This window comes from Callionymus lyra, chromosome 5 (assembly GCF_982586985.1).
Source record: "Callionymus lyra chromosome 5, fCalLyr1.hap1.1, whole genome shotgun sequence".
Classification (NCBI taxonomy): Eukaryota; Metazoa; Chordata; class Actinopteri; order Syngnathiformes; family Callionymidae; genus Callionymus; species Callionymus lyra.
Genome location: NC_141822.1, coordinates 5,730,583 through 5,751,012, shown reverse-complemented (window position 1 = coordinate 5,751,012; position 20,430 = coordinate 5,730,583). Strand labels below are relative to the sequence as shown.

The following is a 20,430-nucleotide window of genomic DNA, read 5'->3' as shown; positions in this document are numbered from 1 at the left end:
CAGAAACTTACGACGAAGAACATACGAAGTTAAACTTGAGTCAAAGTATCTAGACTATTTTATGACCTTGAGCAACAAACACAAACGTCACAACTTTATACAAACACACACTTATCTTATAGTGAAGTCACAACTTTACACAAACACACACTTATCTTATAGTCTTATAGTGAAGTCACAACTTTACACAAACACACACTTATCTTATAGTGAAGTCACAACTTTACACAAACACACACTTATCTTATAGTGAAGTCACAACTTTACACAAACACAAACTTATCTTATAGTGACGTCACAACTTTACACAAACACAAACTTATCTTATAGTGACGTCACAACTTTACACAAACACAAACTTATCTTAAAGTGAAGTCACAACTTTACACAAACACAAACTTATCTTAAAGTGAAGCCACAACTTTACACAAACACAAATTTATCTTAAAGTGAAGTCACAACTTTACACAAACACAAACTTATCATAAAGTGAAGTCACAACTTTACACAAACACACACTTATCTTAAAGTGAAGTCACAACTTTACACAAACACACACTTATCTTATAGTGATGTCACAACTTTACACAAACACAAACTTATCTTAAAGTGAAGTCACAACTTTACACAAACACAAACTTATCTTAAAGTGAAGTCACAACTTTACACAAACACAAACTTATCTTAAAGTGAAGTCACAACTTTACACAAACACACACTTATCTTAAAATGAAGTCACAACTTTACACAAACACACACTTATCTTATAGTGATGTCACAACTTTACACAAACACAAACTTATCTTAAAGTGAAGTCACAACTTTACACAAACACAAACTTATCTTAAAGTGAAGTCACAACTTTACACAAACACACACTTATCTTAAAGGGAAGTCACAACTTTACACAAACACACACTTATCTTATAGTGATGTCACAACTTTACACAAACACAAACTTATCTTAAAGTGAAGTCACAACTTTACACAAACACAAACTTATCTTATAGTGAAGTTACAACTTTACACAAACACAAACTTATCTTATAGTGAAGTTACAACTTTACACAAACACAATCTTATCTTATAGTGAAGTCACAACTTTACACAAACACAAACTTATCTTAAAGTGAAGTCACAACTTTACACAAACACAAACTTATCTTAAAGTGAAGTCACAACTTTACACAAACACAAACTTATCTTATAGTGATGTCACAACTTTACACAAACACAAACTTATCTTAAAGTGAAGTCACAACTTTACACAAACACAAACTTATCTTAAAGTTATGTCACAACTTTACACAAACACAAACTTATCTTATAGTGATGTCACAACTTTACACAAACACAAACTTATCTTATAGTGATGTTGCAACTTTACACAAACACAGACAGGAATGTCAGCAAAAGACTTCTACAGCATCTCCAGATCAAGAAGTTCAAACTTCAAGTTAAGATAATATTGAAATAAACAAATAAATGTAGAATAAATGTTTCATCATCATTTGTTTAAAAAAATGTTGTCATGACATGTAATACAACATTTATTAAAGTATATATTTTTTTATATTAATACCAGTTAAATATAAAAAAACATGTATTTTAATTGTGAGTTTTTAGTTTTTTATCATATTCTCTTCTTGTCTCTCCATCACCCTCTCTCTTCTTCCTCTCAGTTCTTTTTCTTATTATTTTACTTTTTTAAATATTCTTTTACTTGTTATTTTTACTCTGTTTTGATCTTTTACTTTTTTAAATATTCTTTTACATCTTATTTTACTTGTTATTGTTCTTTTACTTTTTTAAATATTCTTTTACTTCTTATTTTACTTGTTATTTTTCTTTTACTTTTTTTAAATATTCTTTTACTTCTTATTATACTTGTTATTTTTCTTTTACTTTTTTAAATATTCTTTTACTTCTTATTTTACTTGTTATTTTTCTTTTACTTTTTTAAATATTCTTTTACTTCTTATTTTACTTTTACTTTTTTAAATATTCTTTTACTTCTTATTTTTGTTTTACTTTTTAAATATTCTTTTACTTGTTATTTTACTTGTTATTTTTGTTTTACTTTTTAAATATTATTTTACTTGTTATTGTTTTTTACTTTTTAAATATTCTTTTACTTGTTATTTTTCTTTTACTTTTTAAAATGTTATTTTACTTCTTATTTTACTTGTTATTGTTCTTTTACTTTTTAAAATATTATTTTACTTCTTATTTTACTTCTTAATTTTCTTTTACTTTTTAAAATATTCTTTTACTTCTTATTTTACTTTTACTTTTTTAAATATTCTTTTACTTGTTATTTTTGTTTTACTTTTTAAATATTCTTTTACTTCTTATTTTACTTGTTATTTTTGTTTTACTTTTTAAATATTATTTTACTTGTTATTTTACTTGTTATTTTTTTTTTTTTTTTTTTAATGTTCTTTTACTTATTATTTTTATTTTATTTTTTTAAATGTTCTTTTACTTGTTCTTTTACTTGTTATTGTTTTTTTACTTTTTTAAATATTATTTTACTTGTTATTTTACTTGTTATTGTTCTTTTAATTGTTTTTAATATTCTTTTACATGTTATTTTACTTTACTTGTTCTTGTACTTGTTTTATTACTTCTTCTTATTCTTGTACTTGTTCTTGTACATGTTCGTAAACTAGTTACTTACATACTTCTTTTTCTTCTTCTGATTCTTGTTCTTCTACTTGTAATATTTCTTCTTCTTGTTCTTTATCTTCTTCTTGTTCTTCTAATTTCAAGTATTTTTCTTCTTCATCTTCTGGTTCTTGTACTTGTTTTCACTTCTTCTTCCTTTTCTTCTTGAACTTGTTCTTATTGTTATGGTTTTTGTTTCAGTTTCTTCTTCTTCTCAACATCGTTCACGTGTGAATCTGTCAAAAGACTCGTTTACTTTTATTCTTCCTCCGGAGAAGTCGAAATAACGTGGAACCGAAAACAAGAAAAAACACTGATGTGTGTGAAGAACAAAAACCATCTTCATGACTTCAGTCTCTCCTTCATTTCACACACCATGAATCAGTAGAAATAGTTCTTTTCAATCATTTCTAAAAATCCCTTCAGTTTCTTCATTTGATTTTAACAAGTAATAATCAACGTCGTCGGGTTAATAGATGATATTTATAACAGTTTTATTTCACTTTTTATTTTCCAGCCAGACTCGAACACGGTTGAAAAAACTGGAGACGTTGATGGAAAATTCTTGTAATTAAAAAGCGAATGAATGAGAGTTTTTTTTCCTCCATTACACAACAAACCACTAAACCTGGTAAAACCCTATTCCTCTGCTTTAAAATGCTGAATAACGACTCGCTATTATGTAAATGCTCTCAAATCTGCCGTAATTCTCTTATGTAATTACTGACATTCCTGCTTTGTTTGCCTCGAAGTTTTAAATCTGCTCGACCATCATTCTCTGAGTCACAGTGACTGTGAAGCAGAATAATGTCCGAGTTACACCCTTTATTAATGTTATTGTATTTAATCAGTTCAATGCTGAGGGCCGTCAAAGAAAATACACACTTTTTCATGTGAGTAATGACAACAAGTATGGAAGTATATCAGTGCTAACACTATTGAATTATTGAATTTTACTATTGTATACTATACTAAACTAAACTATACTATACTATACTATACTATACTATACTATACTATACTATACTATACTATACTATTCTATAATTCACTTTACTATACTAAACTGTACTATACTATAATATACTATTGTATACTATACTACACTACACTATTTTATACTGCACTATACTATACTATACTATACTATACTACACTATACTTCACTATACTATACTATGCTATATTATACTGTAATATACTATATTATACTATACTATACTATACTATATTATACTACACTATACTATACTGTACTGTACTATACTATACTATACTATAGTAATCTATACTATACTGTTTTATACTGTACTATACCATACTATTGTATTTTATACTACACTATACTATACTATACTGTACTATACTATACTATACTATTTTATACTGTACTATACTATACTATACTATTGTATTCTATACTACACTATAATATACTATGATATACTATACTATACTACACTACACTATACTATATCATTTTCTATATTTTATGATTTTTAATACAATTATTGAACATTTATACAATTACATTTAAATAATAAAATTAAATTATTTATATATTTAAACAATTATTTAAAATATAACAGAATGTAATATAATAATATATTATAATAGTATATTATATTATATAATATTATTATTTTGTCTTTTTTATTGAAAATGTATGCATTTCTTACGCATAAAGTTTGATATTTTAATTATACTATTTAAAAAATGTAATTTTCTAAATTCAATATGTTTTTATTTGAATGATCATCACATGATTGGTTGAAGGAAATGTGTTGAATTTAAATAAATTATAAAAATGAATTATTGGATTAAAAATATATCAAACTCCATGTATACAAAAAAAATCTATACATTTAAAAATATTCATTGAAACAAAAAAATGTAACCTTTCAATTGACAAATTATTGAGTTCAATTATTTTAAAAATTACAATTATGCTTAAATGAAAGACATGGGTCTAAAATGTTTCCTCTCATGGTGACGCTGATGTTCTTCTCACCTTCACTCGATGATGTTCTTCTGACCTTCACTCGATGATGTTCTCCTGACCTTCACTCGATGATGTTCTTCTCACCTTCCCTCGATGATGTTCTTCTGACCTTCACTCGATGATGTTCTCCTGACCTTCACTCGATGATGTTCTCCTGACCTTCACTCGATGATGTTCTTCTGACCTTCACTGACCATCACGTCTCCTCAGGCATCACTCGCACAGAGAAGGACAAGGGTTCGTTGTACGAGCTCACCTTCCGAGGAGATTCGACCCACGAGTTCCGTCGCCTCGTCCTCTTCCGTCCGTTCGGCCCGTTGATGAAGGTGAAGAGCGAGCGCGTGGACACGACCGCGGTCCTCATCAACATCATCGTCCCGCTGTCCAAGCGCACGGACAAGTTCAAGCAGTTCATGCACAACTTCAGGTGAGTCGAGACCAAACACAGCAACAGATGTTTACTCTTAAAACTGAGAGAACGAAATGTTTAAGACTCAAATTTCTATGAAAATATATATATATTGTAAACCAGGTGACAGTGACCCGAACATATCCCATGATGCTTTGCCGCCCAGCCAACCCTATCATCACGTAATACACAAGATACACTAAATTTAAGACATAATACATGAATTTAATTCAAATAATTCACATTTATCTTCTCAGTAAATCTCCTTTTTTTGTTGAACTGATGGATGTCAAAAGAAAATACATTGTTTTTCATGTGAGTAATGACAACAAGTATGGAAGTATATCAGTGCTAACACTATTGAGTTGTTGAATTTAACGTTTCAAACATTAAAACTTTGTTTGTATTATTATATTATGTTATACTATACTATACTATACTATACTATACTATACTATACTATACCATACTATATTATAACATACTATTGTATACTATACTACACTATACTATTTTATACTGCACTATACTATACTATACTACACTATACTACACTATACTATACTATACCATACCATACCATACCATACCATACCATACCATACTATACTATAATACACTATTGTATACTATACTACACTATACCATACCATACCATACCATACTATACTATAATACACTATTGTATACTATACTACACTATACTATTTCATACTACACTATACTATACTATTGTATACTATGCTAAAGTCTAATTTCTTATTATTATTGGAGTCCAATGTCTTATTATTATTAGAGTCTAATGTCTTATTATTATAAGAGTCTAATGTCTTATTATTATTAGAGTCTAATGTCTTATTATTATAAGAGTCTAATGTCTTATAATTATTAGAGTCTAATGTCTTATTATTATTAGAGTCTAATGTCTTATTATTATTAGAGTCTAATGTCTTATAATTATTAGAGTCTAATGTCTTATTATTATTAGAGTCTAATGTCTTATAATTATTAGAGTCTAATGTCTTATTATTATTAGAGTCTAATGTCTTATTATTATTAGAGTCTAATGTCTTATTATTATTAGAGTCTAATTTCTTATTATTATTAGAGTCTAATTTCTTATTATTATTGGAGTCTAATGTCTTATTATTATTAGAGTCTAATGTCTTATTTTTATTAGAGTCTAATGTCTTATTATTATTAGAGTCTAATGTCTTATTTTTATTAGAGTCTAATGTCTTATTATTATTAGAGTCTAATGTCTTATTATTATTAGAGTCTAATGTCTTCTTATTATTAGAGTCTAATGTCTTCTTATTATTAGAGTCTAATGTCTTATTATTATTAGAGCTTATGTCTTATTATTATTAGAGTCTAATGTCTTATTATTATTAGAGTCTAATGTCTTATTATTATTAGAGCTTATGTCTTATTATTATTAGAGTCTAATGTCTTATTATTATTAGAGTCTAATGTCTTCTTATTATTAGAGTCTAATGTCTTATTATTATTAGTGTCTTATGACGTTGTTGAAACTTTGAGTGTTTGTTTTCATGTGTTTCTCTATATTTAAGCCGCAGTGAAGCAACACATGAATAAAAACTTGTGTTAACTTCGGTGTTGTGATCCCAGCAGCTCGTCCAGCTCAGTCCTGCTGATCCACTGCTGCTCCTCGTCTCTCTTTACTTGATCCTGCTTAGTCGCCCAGTTTGCAGCCATTAAAGTCCCTCCTGGGCCGACGTGCTGTGAGACATGATGTGAGACTTGAAAGACTCGCCGACTGCTGCTGAGCAAACATTTTCTTCAGCCTCATTCATATTAAACGCAGCTCGTGCAGGATGTTGTGTCTGAGCTGTGGATTATGTTCGTGAGCAACTTGAACACCTTCCTGTGTGTTTATGAGCCGTGATTGTGTAACATTTTAACTTCGCAAATAAAACACATTAAACAGAATGAAATAATGACAATTTTAGACTTGTTTTAAATGAACAACATATGGTGTCATCTCTCTTGACAACCATCTTAGTAACGGTGACCCGGATAGATGGATGGATGGATGATGGATCGAAGGATGGATGGATGGATGGATGGATGGATGGATGGATGGATGGATGGATGGATGGATGGATGGATGGATGGATGGATGGATGGATGGATGGATGGATGGATGGATATAAGGATGATGGATGATGGATGGATATAAGGATGATGGATGGATGGATGGATGGCTATATGAATGGATGGATAAAAGGACGGATAGATGGATGGATGGATGGATGGATGGATGGGTGGGTGGATGGATGGATGGATGGATCGAAGGATGGATGGATGGATGGATGGATGGATGGATGGATGGATGGATGGATGGATGGATGGATGGATGGATCGAAGGATGGATGGATGGATGGATGGAAGGATGGATGGATGGATGGGTGGGTGGGTGGATGGATGGATGGATCGAAGGATGGATAAAAGGATGGATGGATGGATGGATGGATGGATGGATGGATGGATGGATGGATGGATGGATGGATGGATGGATCGATGGATGGATCGAAGGATGGATAAAAGGATGGATGGATGGATGGATGGATGGATCGATGGATGGATCGAAGGATGGATAAAAGGATGGATGGATGGATGGATGGATGGATGGATGGATGGATGGATGGATGGATGGATCGAAGGATGGATAAAAGGATGGATGGATGGATGGATGGATGGATATAAGGATGATGGATGATGGATGGATATAAGGATGATGGATGGATATATGGATGGATGGATGGATGGATGGATGGATGGATGGATGGATGGATATAAGGATGATGGATGATGGATGGATATAAGGATGATGGATGGATGGATGGCTATATGAATGGATGGATAAAAGGACGGATAGATGGATAAAAGGATGGATGGATGGATGGATGGATGGATGGATGGATGGATGGATGGATGGATGGATGGATGGATGGATGGAAGGATGGATGATGGATAGATGGATGGATGGACGTAAGGATGGATAGATGTTGAAGATGATAGATGATGAATATTTTCAACATTAAAATATATATATATACAGTATATATTACCAATCAAATTTTTTACCATATTTTATACCAATTGAGTACCGAGCTACTCGATCAAACTCTCAGCCAATCGTGCGATGCGCAGATGATCATGTGACATCATCACGGCTGATTTCAGCAACTAAACTAAACTTTACATGATTGGCTGAGAGTTTGATCCAGTATCTCGGTGCTCTGTTGCTTTTGTCTGGTGACTCTATTACACCAACATGTTTATATTGAATTTAAACGGTTATGAATTAAAAAACATTGAGTTTAGAACATCTTTTATTGATTTATTGTAATTACAATATCAAACTATATGTGTAAAAAAAATTTAGATTATCAAAAATGTTGAAAAAAATAATTCAAATTTTCAACATTTTTACGTTCGTGGCGCAGTGTGAGAACTTTCGGAAATTGTCCATAGGTATGAGTGTGTGTGTGAATGGTTGTCTGTCTTTTGTGTGTCCTGAGACAGACTGGCATCCTGTCCAGGGTGTCCCCTGCCTCTCGCCCTATGAAACTGGGATAGTATCCAGACCCGGTGAGGGATAAAGCGATAGAAAATGAAGGCTCAAGGCTCTGATATACTTTTCGTAACATCTGTAGAAATGATTGTCAAGAGGTTAAAAAGCAGGAAAATCTGTCAAAAACCCACGTACCCCTGAAACACACGTGTGTGGAAACATCCTCCGCACTTCAGGTCTGAGTGGGAAACATCTCGAAAGAGGAAATGGCTTAACGTTTACCAAACCGTCGCTGAGAAAAAAGCTTCCTTTGTTGCAACGGAGTTGTCACGACAAATCCAACTTACTTTTTTTTTTTAATTGAATTTTCAACTTGTTTTTTTTCCTGTCTTCTCGTCCAGGGAAGTGTGTGTTCGCCAGGACGGCCGCGTCCACCTCACCGTGGTGTACTTTGGCAAAGAGCAGATGAATGAAGTCCAGAGTGTTCTGGAGAACACATCCAGGTACGAACTCAAATCTGTTTTTCCTTTCAACGCTTTTTCCACTCGACTCACAAACACCTTGAATAATGGAGGAGCTTTTCTCCTGCAACGTATCGTGGATGAAACAGAGTGTGGTATCTCTTGTGTTGTCTCTGGGTCAAGGTGACCCGATGGCCTGAAAACAAATGATTTTGTAGTATCCCTTGTGTTGTCTCTGGGTCAAGGTGACCCAAAAGGCCCGAAAACAAATGTGTTTGTGGTATCCCTTGGGTTGTCTCAGGGTCAACGTGACCCGATGGCCTGAAAACAAATGATTTTGTAGTATCCCTTGTGTTGTCTCTGGGTCAAGGTGACCCAAAAGGCCCGAAAACAAATGTGTTTGTGGTATCCCTTGGGTTGTCTCAGGGTCAACGTGACCCGATGGCCTGAAAACAAATGATTTTTTGGTATCCCTTGTGTTGTCTCTGGGTCAAGGTGACCCAAAAGGCCCGAAAACAAATGTGTTTGTGGTATCCCTTGGGTTGTCTCAGGGTCAACGTGACCCGATGGCCTGAAAACAAATGATTTTGTAGTATCCCTTGTGTTGTCTCTGGGTCAAGGTGACCCGAAGGCCCGAGAACAAATGTGTTTGTGGTATCCCTTGTGTTGTCTCTGGGTCAAGGTGACCCGAAGGCCCGAGAACAAATGTGTTTGTGGTATCCCTTGTGTTGTCTCAGGATCAACTTGACCCGATGGCCTGAAAACAAATGATTTTGTAGTATCCCTTGTGTTGTCTCTGGGTCAAGGTGACCCAAAAGGCCCGAAAACAAATGTGTTTGTGGTATCCCTTGGGTTGTCTCAGGGTCAACGTGACCCGATGGCCTGAAAACAAATGATTTTGTAGTATCCCTTGTGTTCTCTCTGGGTCAAGGTGACCCAAAAGGCCCGAAAACAAATGTGTTTGTGGTATCCCTTGGGTTGTCTCAGGGTCAACGTGACCCGATGGCCTGAAAACAAATGATTTTGTAGTATCCCTTGTGTTGTCTCTGGGTCAAGGTGACCCGAAGGCCCGAGAACAAATGTGTTTGTGGTATCCCTTGTGTTGTCTCTGGGTCAAGGTGACCCGAAGGCCCGAGAACAAATGTGTTTGTGGTATCCCTTGTGTTGTCTCAGGATCAACTTGACCCGATGGCCTGAAAACAAATGATTTTGTAGTATCCCTTGTGTTGTCTCTGGGTCAAGGTGACCCAAAAGGCCCGAAAACAAATGTGTTTGTGGTATCCCTTGGGTTGTCTCAGGGTCAACGTGACCCGATGGCCTGAAAACAAATGATTTTGTAGTATCCCTTGTGTTCTCTCTGGGTCAAGGTGACCCAAAAGGCCCGAAAACAAATGTGTTTGTGGTATCCCTTGGGTTGTCTCAGGGTCAACGTGACCCGATGGCCTGAAAACAAATGATTTTGTGGTATCCCTTGTGTTGTCTCTGGGTCAAGGTGACCCAAAAGGCCCGAAAACAAATGTTTTTGTGGTATCCCTTGTGTTTTCTCTGGGTCAAGGTGACCCGAAGGCCCGAGAACAAATGTGTTTGTGGTATCCCTTGTGTTGTCTCTGGGTCAAGGTGACCCGAAGGCCCGAGAACAAATGTGTTTGTGGTATCCCTTGTGTTGTCTCTGGGTCAAGATGACCCGAAGGCCCGAGAACAAATGTGTTTGTGGTATCCCTTGTGTTGTCTCAGGATCAACTTGACCCGATGGCCTGAAAACAAATGATTTTGTAGTATCCCTTGTGTTGTCTCTGGGTCAAGGTGACCCAAAAGGCCCGAAAACAAATGTGTTTGTGGTATCCCTTGGGTTGTCTCAGGGTCAACGTGACCCGATGGCCTGAAAACAAATGATTTTGTAGTATCCCTTGTGTTGTCTCTGGGTCAAGGTGACCCAAAAGGCCCGAAAACAAATGTGTTTGTGGTATCCCTTGGGTTGTCTCAGGGTCAACGTGACCCGATGGCCTGAAAACAAATTATTTTGTGGTATCTCTTGTGTTGTCTCTGGGTCAAGGTGACCCAAAAGGCCCGAAAACAAATGTTTTTGTGGTATCCCTTGTGTTTTCTCTGGGTCAAGGTGACCCAAAAGGCCCGAAAACAAATGTTTTTGTGGTATCCCTTGTGTTTTCTCTGGGTCAACGTGACCCGATGGCCTGGAAACAAATGTTTTTGTGGTATCCCTTGTGTTGTCTCTGGGTCAAGGTGACCTGAAGGCCCAGAAACAAATGAGTTTGTGGTATCCCTTGTGTTGTCTCAGGGTCAAGGTGACCCGAAGACCCGAAAACAAATGTGTTTGTGGTATCCCTTGTGTTGTCTCTGGGTCAAGGTGACCTGAATGCCCAGAAACAAATGAGTTTGTGGTATCCCTTGTGTTGTTTCTGGGTCAAGGTGACCTGAAGGCCCAGAAACAAATGAGTTTGTGGTATCCCTTGTGTTGTCTCAGGGTCAAGGTGACCCGAAGACCCGAAAACAAATGTGTTTGTGGTATCCCTTGTGTTGTCTCAGGGTCAAGGTGACCCGAAGACCCGAAAACAAATGTGTTTGTGGTATCCCTTGTGTTGTCTCTGGGTCAAGGTGACCCGAAGGCCCGATGAACAAATGTGTTTGTGGTATCCCTTGTGTTGTCTCTGGGTCAAGGTGACCCGAAGGCCTGAGAACAAATGTGTTTGTGGTATCCCTTGTGTTGTCTCAGGATCAACTTGACCCGATGGCCTGAAAACAAATGATTTTTTGGTATCCCTTGTGTTGTCTCTGGGTCAAGGTGACCCAAAAGGCCCGAAAACAAATGTGTTTGTGGTATCCCTTGTGTTGTCTCAGGGTCAACGTGACCCAATGGCCTGAAAACAAATGTTTTTGTTGTATCCCTTGTGTTGTCTCTGGGTCAAGGTGACCCAAAAGGCCCGAAAACAAATGTTTTTGTGGTATCCCTTGTGTTTTCTCTGGGTCAACGTGACCCGATGGCCTGAAAACAAATGATTTTGTAGTATCCCTTGTGTTGTCTCTGGGTCAAGGTGACCCAAAAGGCCCGAAAACAAATGTTTTTGTGGTATCCCTTGTGTTTTCTCTGGGTCAACGTGACCCGATGGCCTGAAAACAAATGTTTTTGTGGTATCCCTTGTGTTGTCTCTGGGTCAAGGTGACCTGAAGGCCCAGAAACAAATGAGTTTGTGGTATCCCTTGTGTTGTCTCAGGGTCAAGGTGACCCGAAGACCCGAAAACAAATGTGTTTGTGGTGTCCCTTGTGTTGTCTCTGGGTCAAGGTGACCTGAAGGCCCAGAAACAAATGAGTTTGTGGTATCCCTTGTGTTGTCTCAGGGTCAAGGTGACCCGAAGACCCGAAAAAAAATGTGTTTGTGGTATCCCTTGTGTTGTCTCTGTGTCAAGATGACAAATTGATTTATTTAATACAAAAATAAATGTACTTTCAATTGATTGAATTACCCCTTTTTTTATTAAACGTGAAACGTAAAAATTCCATAAAACGTTTTGAGTCTTTTTATTGAATTTAATTTGCCAACAGTTCTTCTCGTGGTCCACAGCAGTTTTAATATAGTATTTAAAGAAGCAGAGTTTATGAAACACTCGAGAACTTCACTCGCACGACGGTCTCCCGACACCGACGGGCCCCGGAGGGACCGATCCGAGCCAGACCCGACGCTTCTAAAGGCCTCAATGGCCTTTTGGTGTGGTTGCTATGGTGACGCTTGTCGATCCCAGAGGGTTTTTGTGTTTGTCTGAATCAGACGATCTCCTGAGTTACGCGGCGACTTTTTTGTCTGCGAGCGATGGATGCTGCTGGAAGAAAGACTGGAAGTGTCTGAGAATCAGTGGGAAAAACAACACGTTTGATGAGACCCTTGTTGGTTTAAAAGTTCTTGGACTTGAGGAGAGATTAAAAATCAAAATGTATTCTTCAGTGCCATCAGAATATTATATAACTTGATTGAAATGTTTTGTTGTCTAAGCTTTTGTTGTTGAATCAATTAATTCAACGATTTGTATAATCAAAGATTTTACTAGTTTTTTTTACTTAACTTTAAACTTGAATTTTAAAAATCTAACATTTTCAAAATTTCGGGGTCACCTTGACCCATTGTGTTGTCCCTGGGTCAAAGTGACCCGAATTCCTTAAAAAAATGTCTTTGTAGTATGCCTTGCATTATCTCTGGGTCAAGGTGACCCGAAGCCAATAAAAAAAATGTGTTTGTGGTATCCCTTGTGTTGTGCTTTTAATATAGTATTTAAAGAAGCAGCATTTTTAATAAGTTATTTAAAGAAGCATCAGTTTTAATATAGTATTTAAAGAAGCATCAGTTTTAATATAGTATTTAAAGAAGCAGTAGTTTTAATATAGTATTTAAAGAAGCATCAGTTTTAATATAGTATTTAAAGAAGCAGCAGTTTTAATATAGTATTTAAAGAAGCAGCAGTTTTAATATAGTATTTAAAGAAGCAGTAGTTTTAATATAGTATTTAAAGAAGCAGTAGTTTTAATATAGTATTTAAATAAGCAGCCGTTTTACTACAGTATTTAAAGAAGCAGCAGTTTTAATATAGTATTTAAAGAAGCAGTAGTTTTAATATAGTATTTAAAGAAGCAGCAGTTTTACTATAGTATTTAAAGAAGCAGCAGTTTTAATATAGTATTTAAAGAAGCAGTAGTTTTAATATAGTATTTAAAGAAGCATCAGTTTTAATATAGTATTTAAAGAAGCATCAGTTTTAATATAGTATTTAAAGAAGCAGTAGTTTTAATATAGTATTTAAAGAAGCAGCAGTTTTAATATAGTATTTAAAGAAGCAGCAGTTTTAATATAGTATTTAAAGAAGCAGTAGTTTTAATATAGTATTTAAAGAAGCAGTAGTTTTAATATAGTATTTAAAGAAGCAGCAGTTTTACTACAGTATTTAAAGAAGCAGCAGTTTTAATATAGTATTTAAAGAAGCAGTAGTTTTAATATAGTATTTAAAGAAGCAGCAGTTTTACTATAGTATTTAAAGAAGCAGCAGTTTTAATATAGTATTTAAAGAAGCAGTAGTTTTAATATAGTATTTAAAGAAGCATCAGTTTTAATATAGTATTTAAAGAAGCAGCAGTTTTAATATAGTATTTAAAGAAGCAGCAGTTTTACTATAGTATTTAAAGAAGCAGCAGTTTTAATATAGTATTTAAAGAAGCAGCAGTTTTAATATAGTATTTAAAGAAGCAGTAGTTTTAATATAGTATTTAAAGAAGCAGCAGTTTTACTATAGTATTTAAAGAAGCAGCCGTTTTAATATAGTATTTAAAGAAGCAGTAGTTTTAATATAGTATTTAAAGAAGCATCAGTTTTAATATAGTATTTAAAGAAGCAGCAGTTTTAATATAGTATTTAAAGAAGCAGCAGTTTTACTATAGTATTTAAAGAAGCAGCAGTTTTAATATAGTATTTAAAGAAGCAGTAGTTTTAATATAGTATTTAAAGAAGCAGTAGTTTTAATATAGTATTTAAAGAAGCAGTAGTTTTAATATAGTATTTAAAGAAGCAGTAGTTTTAATATAGTTTTTAAAGAAGCAGCAGTTTTAATATAGTATTTAAAGAAGCAGCAGTTTTAATATAGTATTTAAAGAAGCAGAAGTTTTAATATAGTATTTAAAGAAGCATCAGTTTTAATATAGTATTTAAAGAAGCAGCAGTTTTGATATAGTATTTAAAGAAGCAGTAGTTTTAATATAGTATTTAAAGAAGCAATAGTTTTAATATAGTATTTAAAGAAGCAGCAGTTTTAATATAGTATTTAAAGAAGCAGTAGTTTTAATATAGTTTTTAAAGAAGCAGTAGTTTTAATATAGTTTTTAAAGAAGCAGTAGTTTTAATATAGTTTTTAAAGAAGCAGTAGTTTTAATATAGTATTTAAAGAAGCAGCAGTTTTAATATAGTTTTTAAAGAAGCAGTAGTTTTAATATAGTATTTAAAGAAGCAGTAGTTTTAATATAGTATTTAAAGAAGCAGTAGTTTTAATATAGTTTTTAAAGAAGCAGTAGTTTTAATATAGTATTTAAAGAAACAGCAGTTTTAATATAGTATTTAAAGAAGCAGCAGTTTTAATATAGTATTTAAAGAAGCATCAGTTTTAATATAGTATTTAAAGAAGCAGCAGTTTTAATATAGTATTTAAAGAAGCAGTAGTTTTAATATAGTATTTAAAGAAGCAGCAGTTTTAATATAGTATTTAAAGAAGCAGTAGTTTTAATATAGTTTTTAAAGAAGCAGTAGTTTTAATATAGTATTTAAAGAAACAGCAGTTTTAATATAGTATTTAAAGAAGCAGCAGTTTTAATATAGTATTTAAAGAAGCATCAGTTTTAATATAGTATTTAAAGAAGCAGCAGTTTTAATATAGTATTTAAAGAAGCAGTAGTTTTAATATAGTATTTAAAGAAGCAGCAGTTTTAATATAGTATTTAAAGAAGCAGTAGTTTTAATATAGTATTTAAAGAAGCAGTAGTTTTAATATAGTATTTAAAGAAGTTTAATCAGCAGCAGCTCAAACTCTCTCAAGCCGACATCACAGATTCAAAGTAAACAAAACACTCGAGAATATTTTCTTCTCAATCCTGGAAACGAGCTGAGGTTCGTGAAAGACTCTCGAGTCGCTCGGCAGCGAAAGCGTTTGGACGAGGATCAAAGGTCGCTCCGTGAAAGGAGGAAAAAAAGAAGAGACGAAAAGTGTATCTTTCTTATTTTCTCCAATTTGTGGGCGAAGCTCTCGAAGCCTCTTTGTCGCGGTCGTGTCAGCTGACGGGTCGAGGTCCCTCTGAAGAGCTTCCACCAGCAGCTGCATCTTCTCCAGGATGAGAGCGAAGAGGGGACGTAATTGGACAGAAGTGGATTCGCTCGCGTCGGAAAGTCTCAAAAGTCTACGTGGAAAAAAAATGGTAAAAAAGTGGAAAAAAAGTGGAAAAAAAAGTGGAAAAAAGTGTAGCTTGAGAAACAAAGTCTTTGATGGTGAAGATTGAGACGAGAAGTGATGCGTTTATAACGACATGACATCCTTTTACTCATGTTTGAAAAAACACTTTTAAATTTCACTGAAAACATCTGTTACACACTATACGCTATACTGTAGTACTATATACATATATACAAGTATCATGATGTCTTTGCTATTTTTTATTTTATTTCCTTTCTTCAACATTTGAAATATACTTTATATACAACTGAGGGATGTGAGAACTATCCCAGTTTCATTGGGCAAGAGGCAGGGGACACCCTGGACAGGACACCAGTCTGTCTCAGGACACACAAAGACAGACAACCATTCCCACACACACTAGTACCTTCGGACAATTTCCCCAAATTCCCAATCAACCTCTGTATGTTTTTTGGCCTGTGGGAGGAAACCGGAGTGTCCGGAGTAAACCCAGGCAAAGTGTGTATACTTTTTGTCTGTGAATTTACATTTAACGTACATACAGCGCGTTGGTTCATTTTTGTGTTTTGCAATTAAACTTCCGACCACTAGATGGCAGCAGTTATTACATCCTACGCAGCTATAGGAAGAATTTGATCCCGGCGATGACTGAGAACGAGAGGATACAGTGAGTCCAGCAGCTTTTAAAGCTGATGTTTGGACATATTTTGGTTTGAAAACAAATGAAAGCAGTTACGACTTTGTCAAGATTCATGTGGTCTGTAAATACTACAACACCTGAGTCAAGTACTGGACAATACTGTACATATATACTTGTTACTACGCTATCACAACACCTGAGTCAAGTACTGGACAATACTACACATATATACTTGTTACTACGCTATCACAACACCAGAGTCAAGTACTGGACAATACTACACATATATACTTGTTACTACACTATCACAACACCAGAGTCAAGTACTGGACACTACTACACATATATACTTGTTACTACAATATCACAACACCAGAGTCAAGTACTGGACAATACTACACATATATACTTGTTACTACACTATCACAACACCAGAGTCAAGTACTGGACAATACTACACATATATCCTTGTTACTACACTATCAAAACACCAGAGTCAAGTACTGGACAATACTACACATATATACTTGTTACTACACTATCACAACACCAGAGTCAAGTACTGGACAATACTACACATATATACTTGTTACTATACTATCACAACACCAGAGTCAAGTACTGGACAATACTAAACATATATACTTGTTACTACACTATCACAACACCAGAGTCAAGTACTGGACAATACTAAACATATATACTTGTTACTACAGTATCAAAACACCAGAGTCAAGTACTGGACAATACTACACATATATACTTGTTACTACCCTATCACAACACCAGAGTCAAGTACTGGACAATACTAAACATATATACTTGTTACTACAGTATCACAACCCCAGAGTCAAGTACTGGACAATACTACACATATATACTTGTTACTACCCTATCACAACACCAGAGTCAAGTACTGGACAATACTAAACATATATACTTGTTACTACAGTATCACAACACCAGAGTCAAGTACTGGACAATACCACACATATATCCTTGTAACTACAGTATCACTATATGTTGTATTGTTGACCATGTATCATGATACGTATCGTATCGTCAGATTCTTGCCAAATTTATATATATATATATATATATATATACAGTATATATGTAAATATACATTGTTTTAGTTCGAGCCTCATAGTTCCTTCTTATCTTATCTTAACCTCAAGGTAAAGTCAATGTTCCTCGTCTCTCTGAGGTTGAGAAGCTACTTCTTGAAATCCTGCTGCATGGATTTTTAAAGACAGCTGGAAACTGTTATGGTTTGGCGCACAAATGTACTTCATGTTACCACAATAGTACCGAGGTTGACCAAAACTCTCCCGGGTTCCCCTGATCGTAACTGGATGACAAAAACCATTGTTCTCTCTTCCAAGTGTTTCTCTCAAGCTTGGTGACTCTGGCCAAGTGTCTGAATCAAAGCCTCGTTTGGTGGTGATTTAGTGCCGATCAACTCTGGTCGTCCAGAACCATGAAGATGAAGCTTCGAAACAGTGACGGATAAGCAGAAGTATTTAACACAGTTTTGAAGTTTTCCTTCTGTGTCTACCTCAGTTTATACGAACGTAGCGTGAAAGTCTTCAGAGAGATCGACGTCAATTATGCAACTGTTTCCTGCACTTCTGGACCAGAAAGTGACGTCACATGGTCTGAATTGTCATACATTGTTTTTTCGGACCATAATACTCGGAGCATGATGAGGTCTAGGAACTGATGGCCTGGACTGAGCCATAGCTTCGTAGTATTACTTTACACTAGCAAGTCTTACGGCGCTTGGAGCCCAGCAGGAGTAATACTAAGAAGCCTCAGGAAGTACCACCTTGAACTCTTGTGAAGTAATGCTACAAAGCCTCGTGGATAAATACCACAGAGCCCTCTGGGGTAAAACTGTGGAGTCTTGGAGAGTAAAACTACGAAGCCTTGGAGAGTAAAACTATGGAGCCTTGGAGAGTAAAACTACAGAGTCTTGGATAGTAAAACTACGGAGCCTTGTGGAGTTCTACCACAAATCTTGTTCATCTTAAACAGTAGATCATTCATATACAGTATATTTATACTTTTTGCTTTCAATTTTTTTTATTTTTCTTATACTTGTCTTATGGTTTTTATTTTAATCAAGAGTCATATTAAAAATTCTCGAGAAGTAATATTACAGATTCTCACTGAGTTATAAAACAGAGCCTCAAGAAGGAATACCACAAAGCCTCTAGGAGTAATACATGTATTTCTATATATATATATATATATATATATATTATTTATTCACGGCATTTGTGTGCTGCAATTAAACTTGCTAGATGGCAGCAGTCATTACGTCCTCCACAGCAAAAGGAACGAGGAAATCCTACTGGATACAACCAATGACTGAGGACGAGAGGATACAGTAACTCCAGCAGCTTTTTAGACCTGATGTTTAGACATATTTTGGTTTGAAAAAAAATGAAAGCAACTTTGTCAACAGTCATGTGGTCTGTAAATACTACAACACCAGAGTCAAGTACTCGAAAATACTACACATATATACTTGTTATTACACTATCACAACACCAGAGTCAAGTACTGGACAATACTACACATATATACTTGTTACTACACTATCACAACACCAGAGTCAAGTACTGGACAATACTACACATATATACTTGTTACTACACTATCACAACACCAGAGTCAAGTACTGGACAATACTACACATATATACTTGTTACTACAGTATCACTATATATGGTATCGTTGACACTGTATCGTGAATGATTGACTGAGGACGAGAGGATACAGTAACTCCAGCAGCTTTTTAGACCTGATGTTTGGACAGATTTTGGTTTGAAAAAAAATGAAAGCAACTTTGTCAACAGTCATGTGGTCTGTAAATACTACAACACCAGAGTCAAGTACTCGAAAATACTACACATATATACTTGTTACTACACTATCACAACACCAGAGTCAAGTACTGGACAATACTACACATATATACTTGTTACTACACTATCACAACACCAGAGTCAAGTACTGGACAATACTACACATATATACTTGTTACTACAGTATCACTATATATGGTATCGTTGACACTGTATCGTGAATGATTGACTGAGGACGAGAGGATACAGTAACTCCAGCAGCTTTTTAGACCTGATGTTTGGACATATTTTGGTTTGAAAAAAAATGAAAGCAACTTTGTCAACAGTCATGTGGTCTGTAAATACTACAACACCAGAGTCAAGTACTGGACAATACTACACATATATACTTGTTACTACACTATCACAACACCAGAGTCAAGTACTGGACAATACTACACATATATACTTGTTACTACACTATCACAACACCAGAGTCAAGTACTGGACAATACTACACATATATACTTGTTACTACACTATCACAACACCAGAGTCAAGTACTGGACAATACTACACATATATACTTGTTACTACACTATCACAACACCAGAGTCAAGTACTGGACAATACTACACATATATACTTGTTACTACACTATCACAACACCAGAGTCAAGTACTGGACAATACTACACATATATACTTGTTACTACACCATCACAACACCAGAGTCAAGTACTGGACAATACTACACGTATATACTTGTTACTACAGTATCACTATATATGGTATCGTTGACACTGTATCGTGATGCGAAACTTATCGTCAGATTCTTGTCCATACAAACCTCTAAGTCAAAATGCAGTGAAGAAAAAATGATGAATTTCCAGAATATTATTTTT

General features: G+C 34.7%; 1 protein-coding gene across 3 annotated transcripts in view; it reads left to right on the top strand.

Moving 5' to 3' along the window:
* Window positions 1–20,430, top strand: part of csgalnact1a (chondroitin sulfate N-acetylgalactosaminyltransferase 1a) — a 62,263-nt gene that overhangs the window by 30,434 nt on the left and 11,399 nt on the right. For all 3 annotated transcript variants that reach the window (XM_087790595.1, XM_087790594.1, XM_087790596.1), the window contains exons 3-4: window positions 4,880–5,096; window positions 9,021–9,122. In XM_087790595.1, coding sequence (XP_087646721.1) covers window positions 4,880–5,096; window positions 9,021–9,122 — 319 coding nt within the window. The remainder of the gene's footprint in view (window positions 1–4,879; window positions 5,097–9,020; window positions 9,123–20,430) is intronic.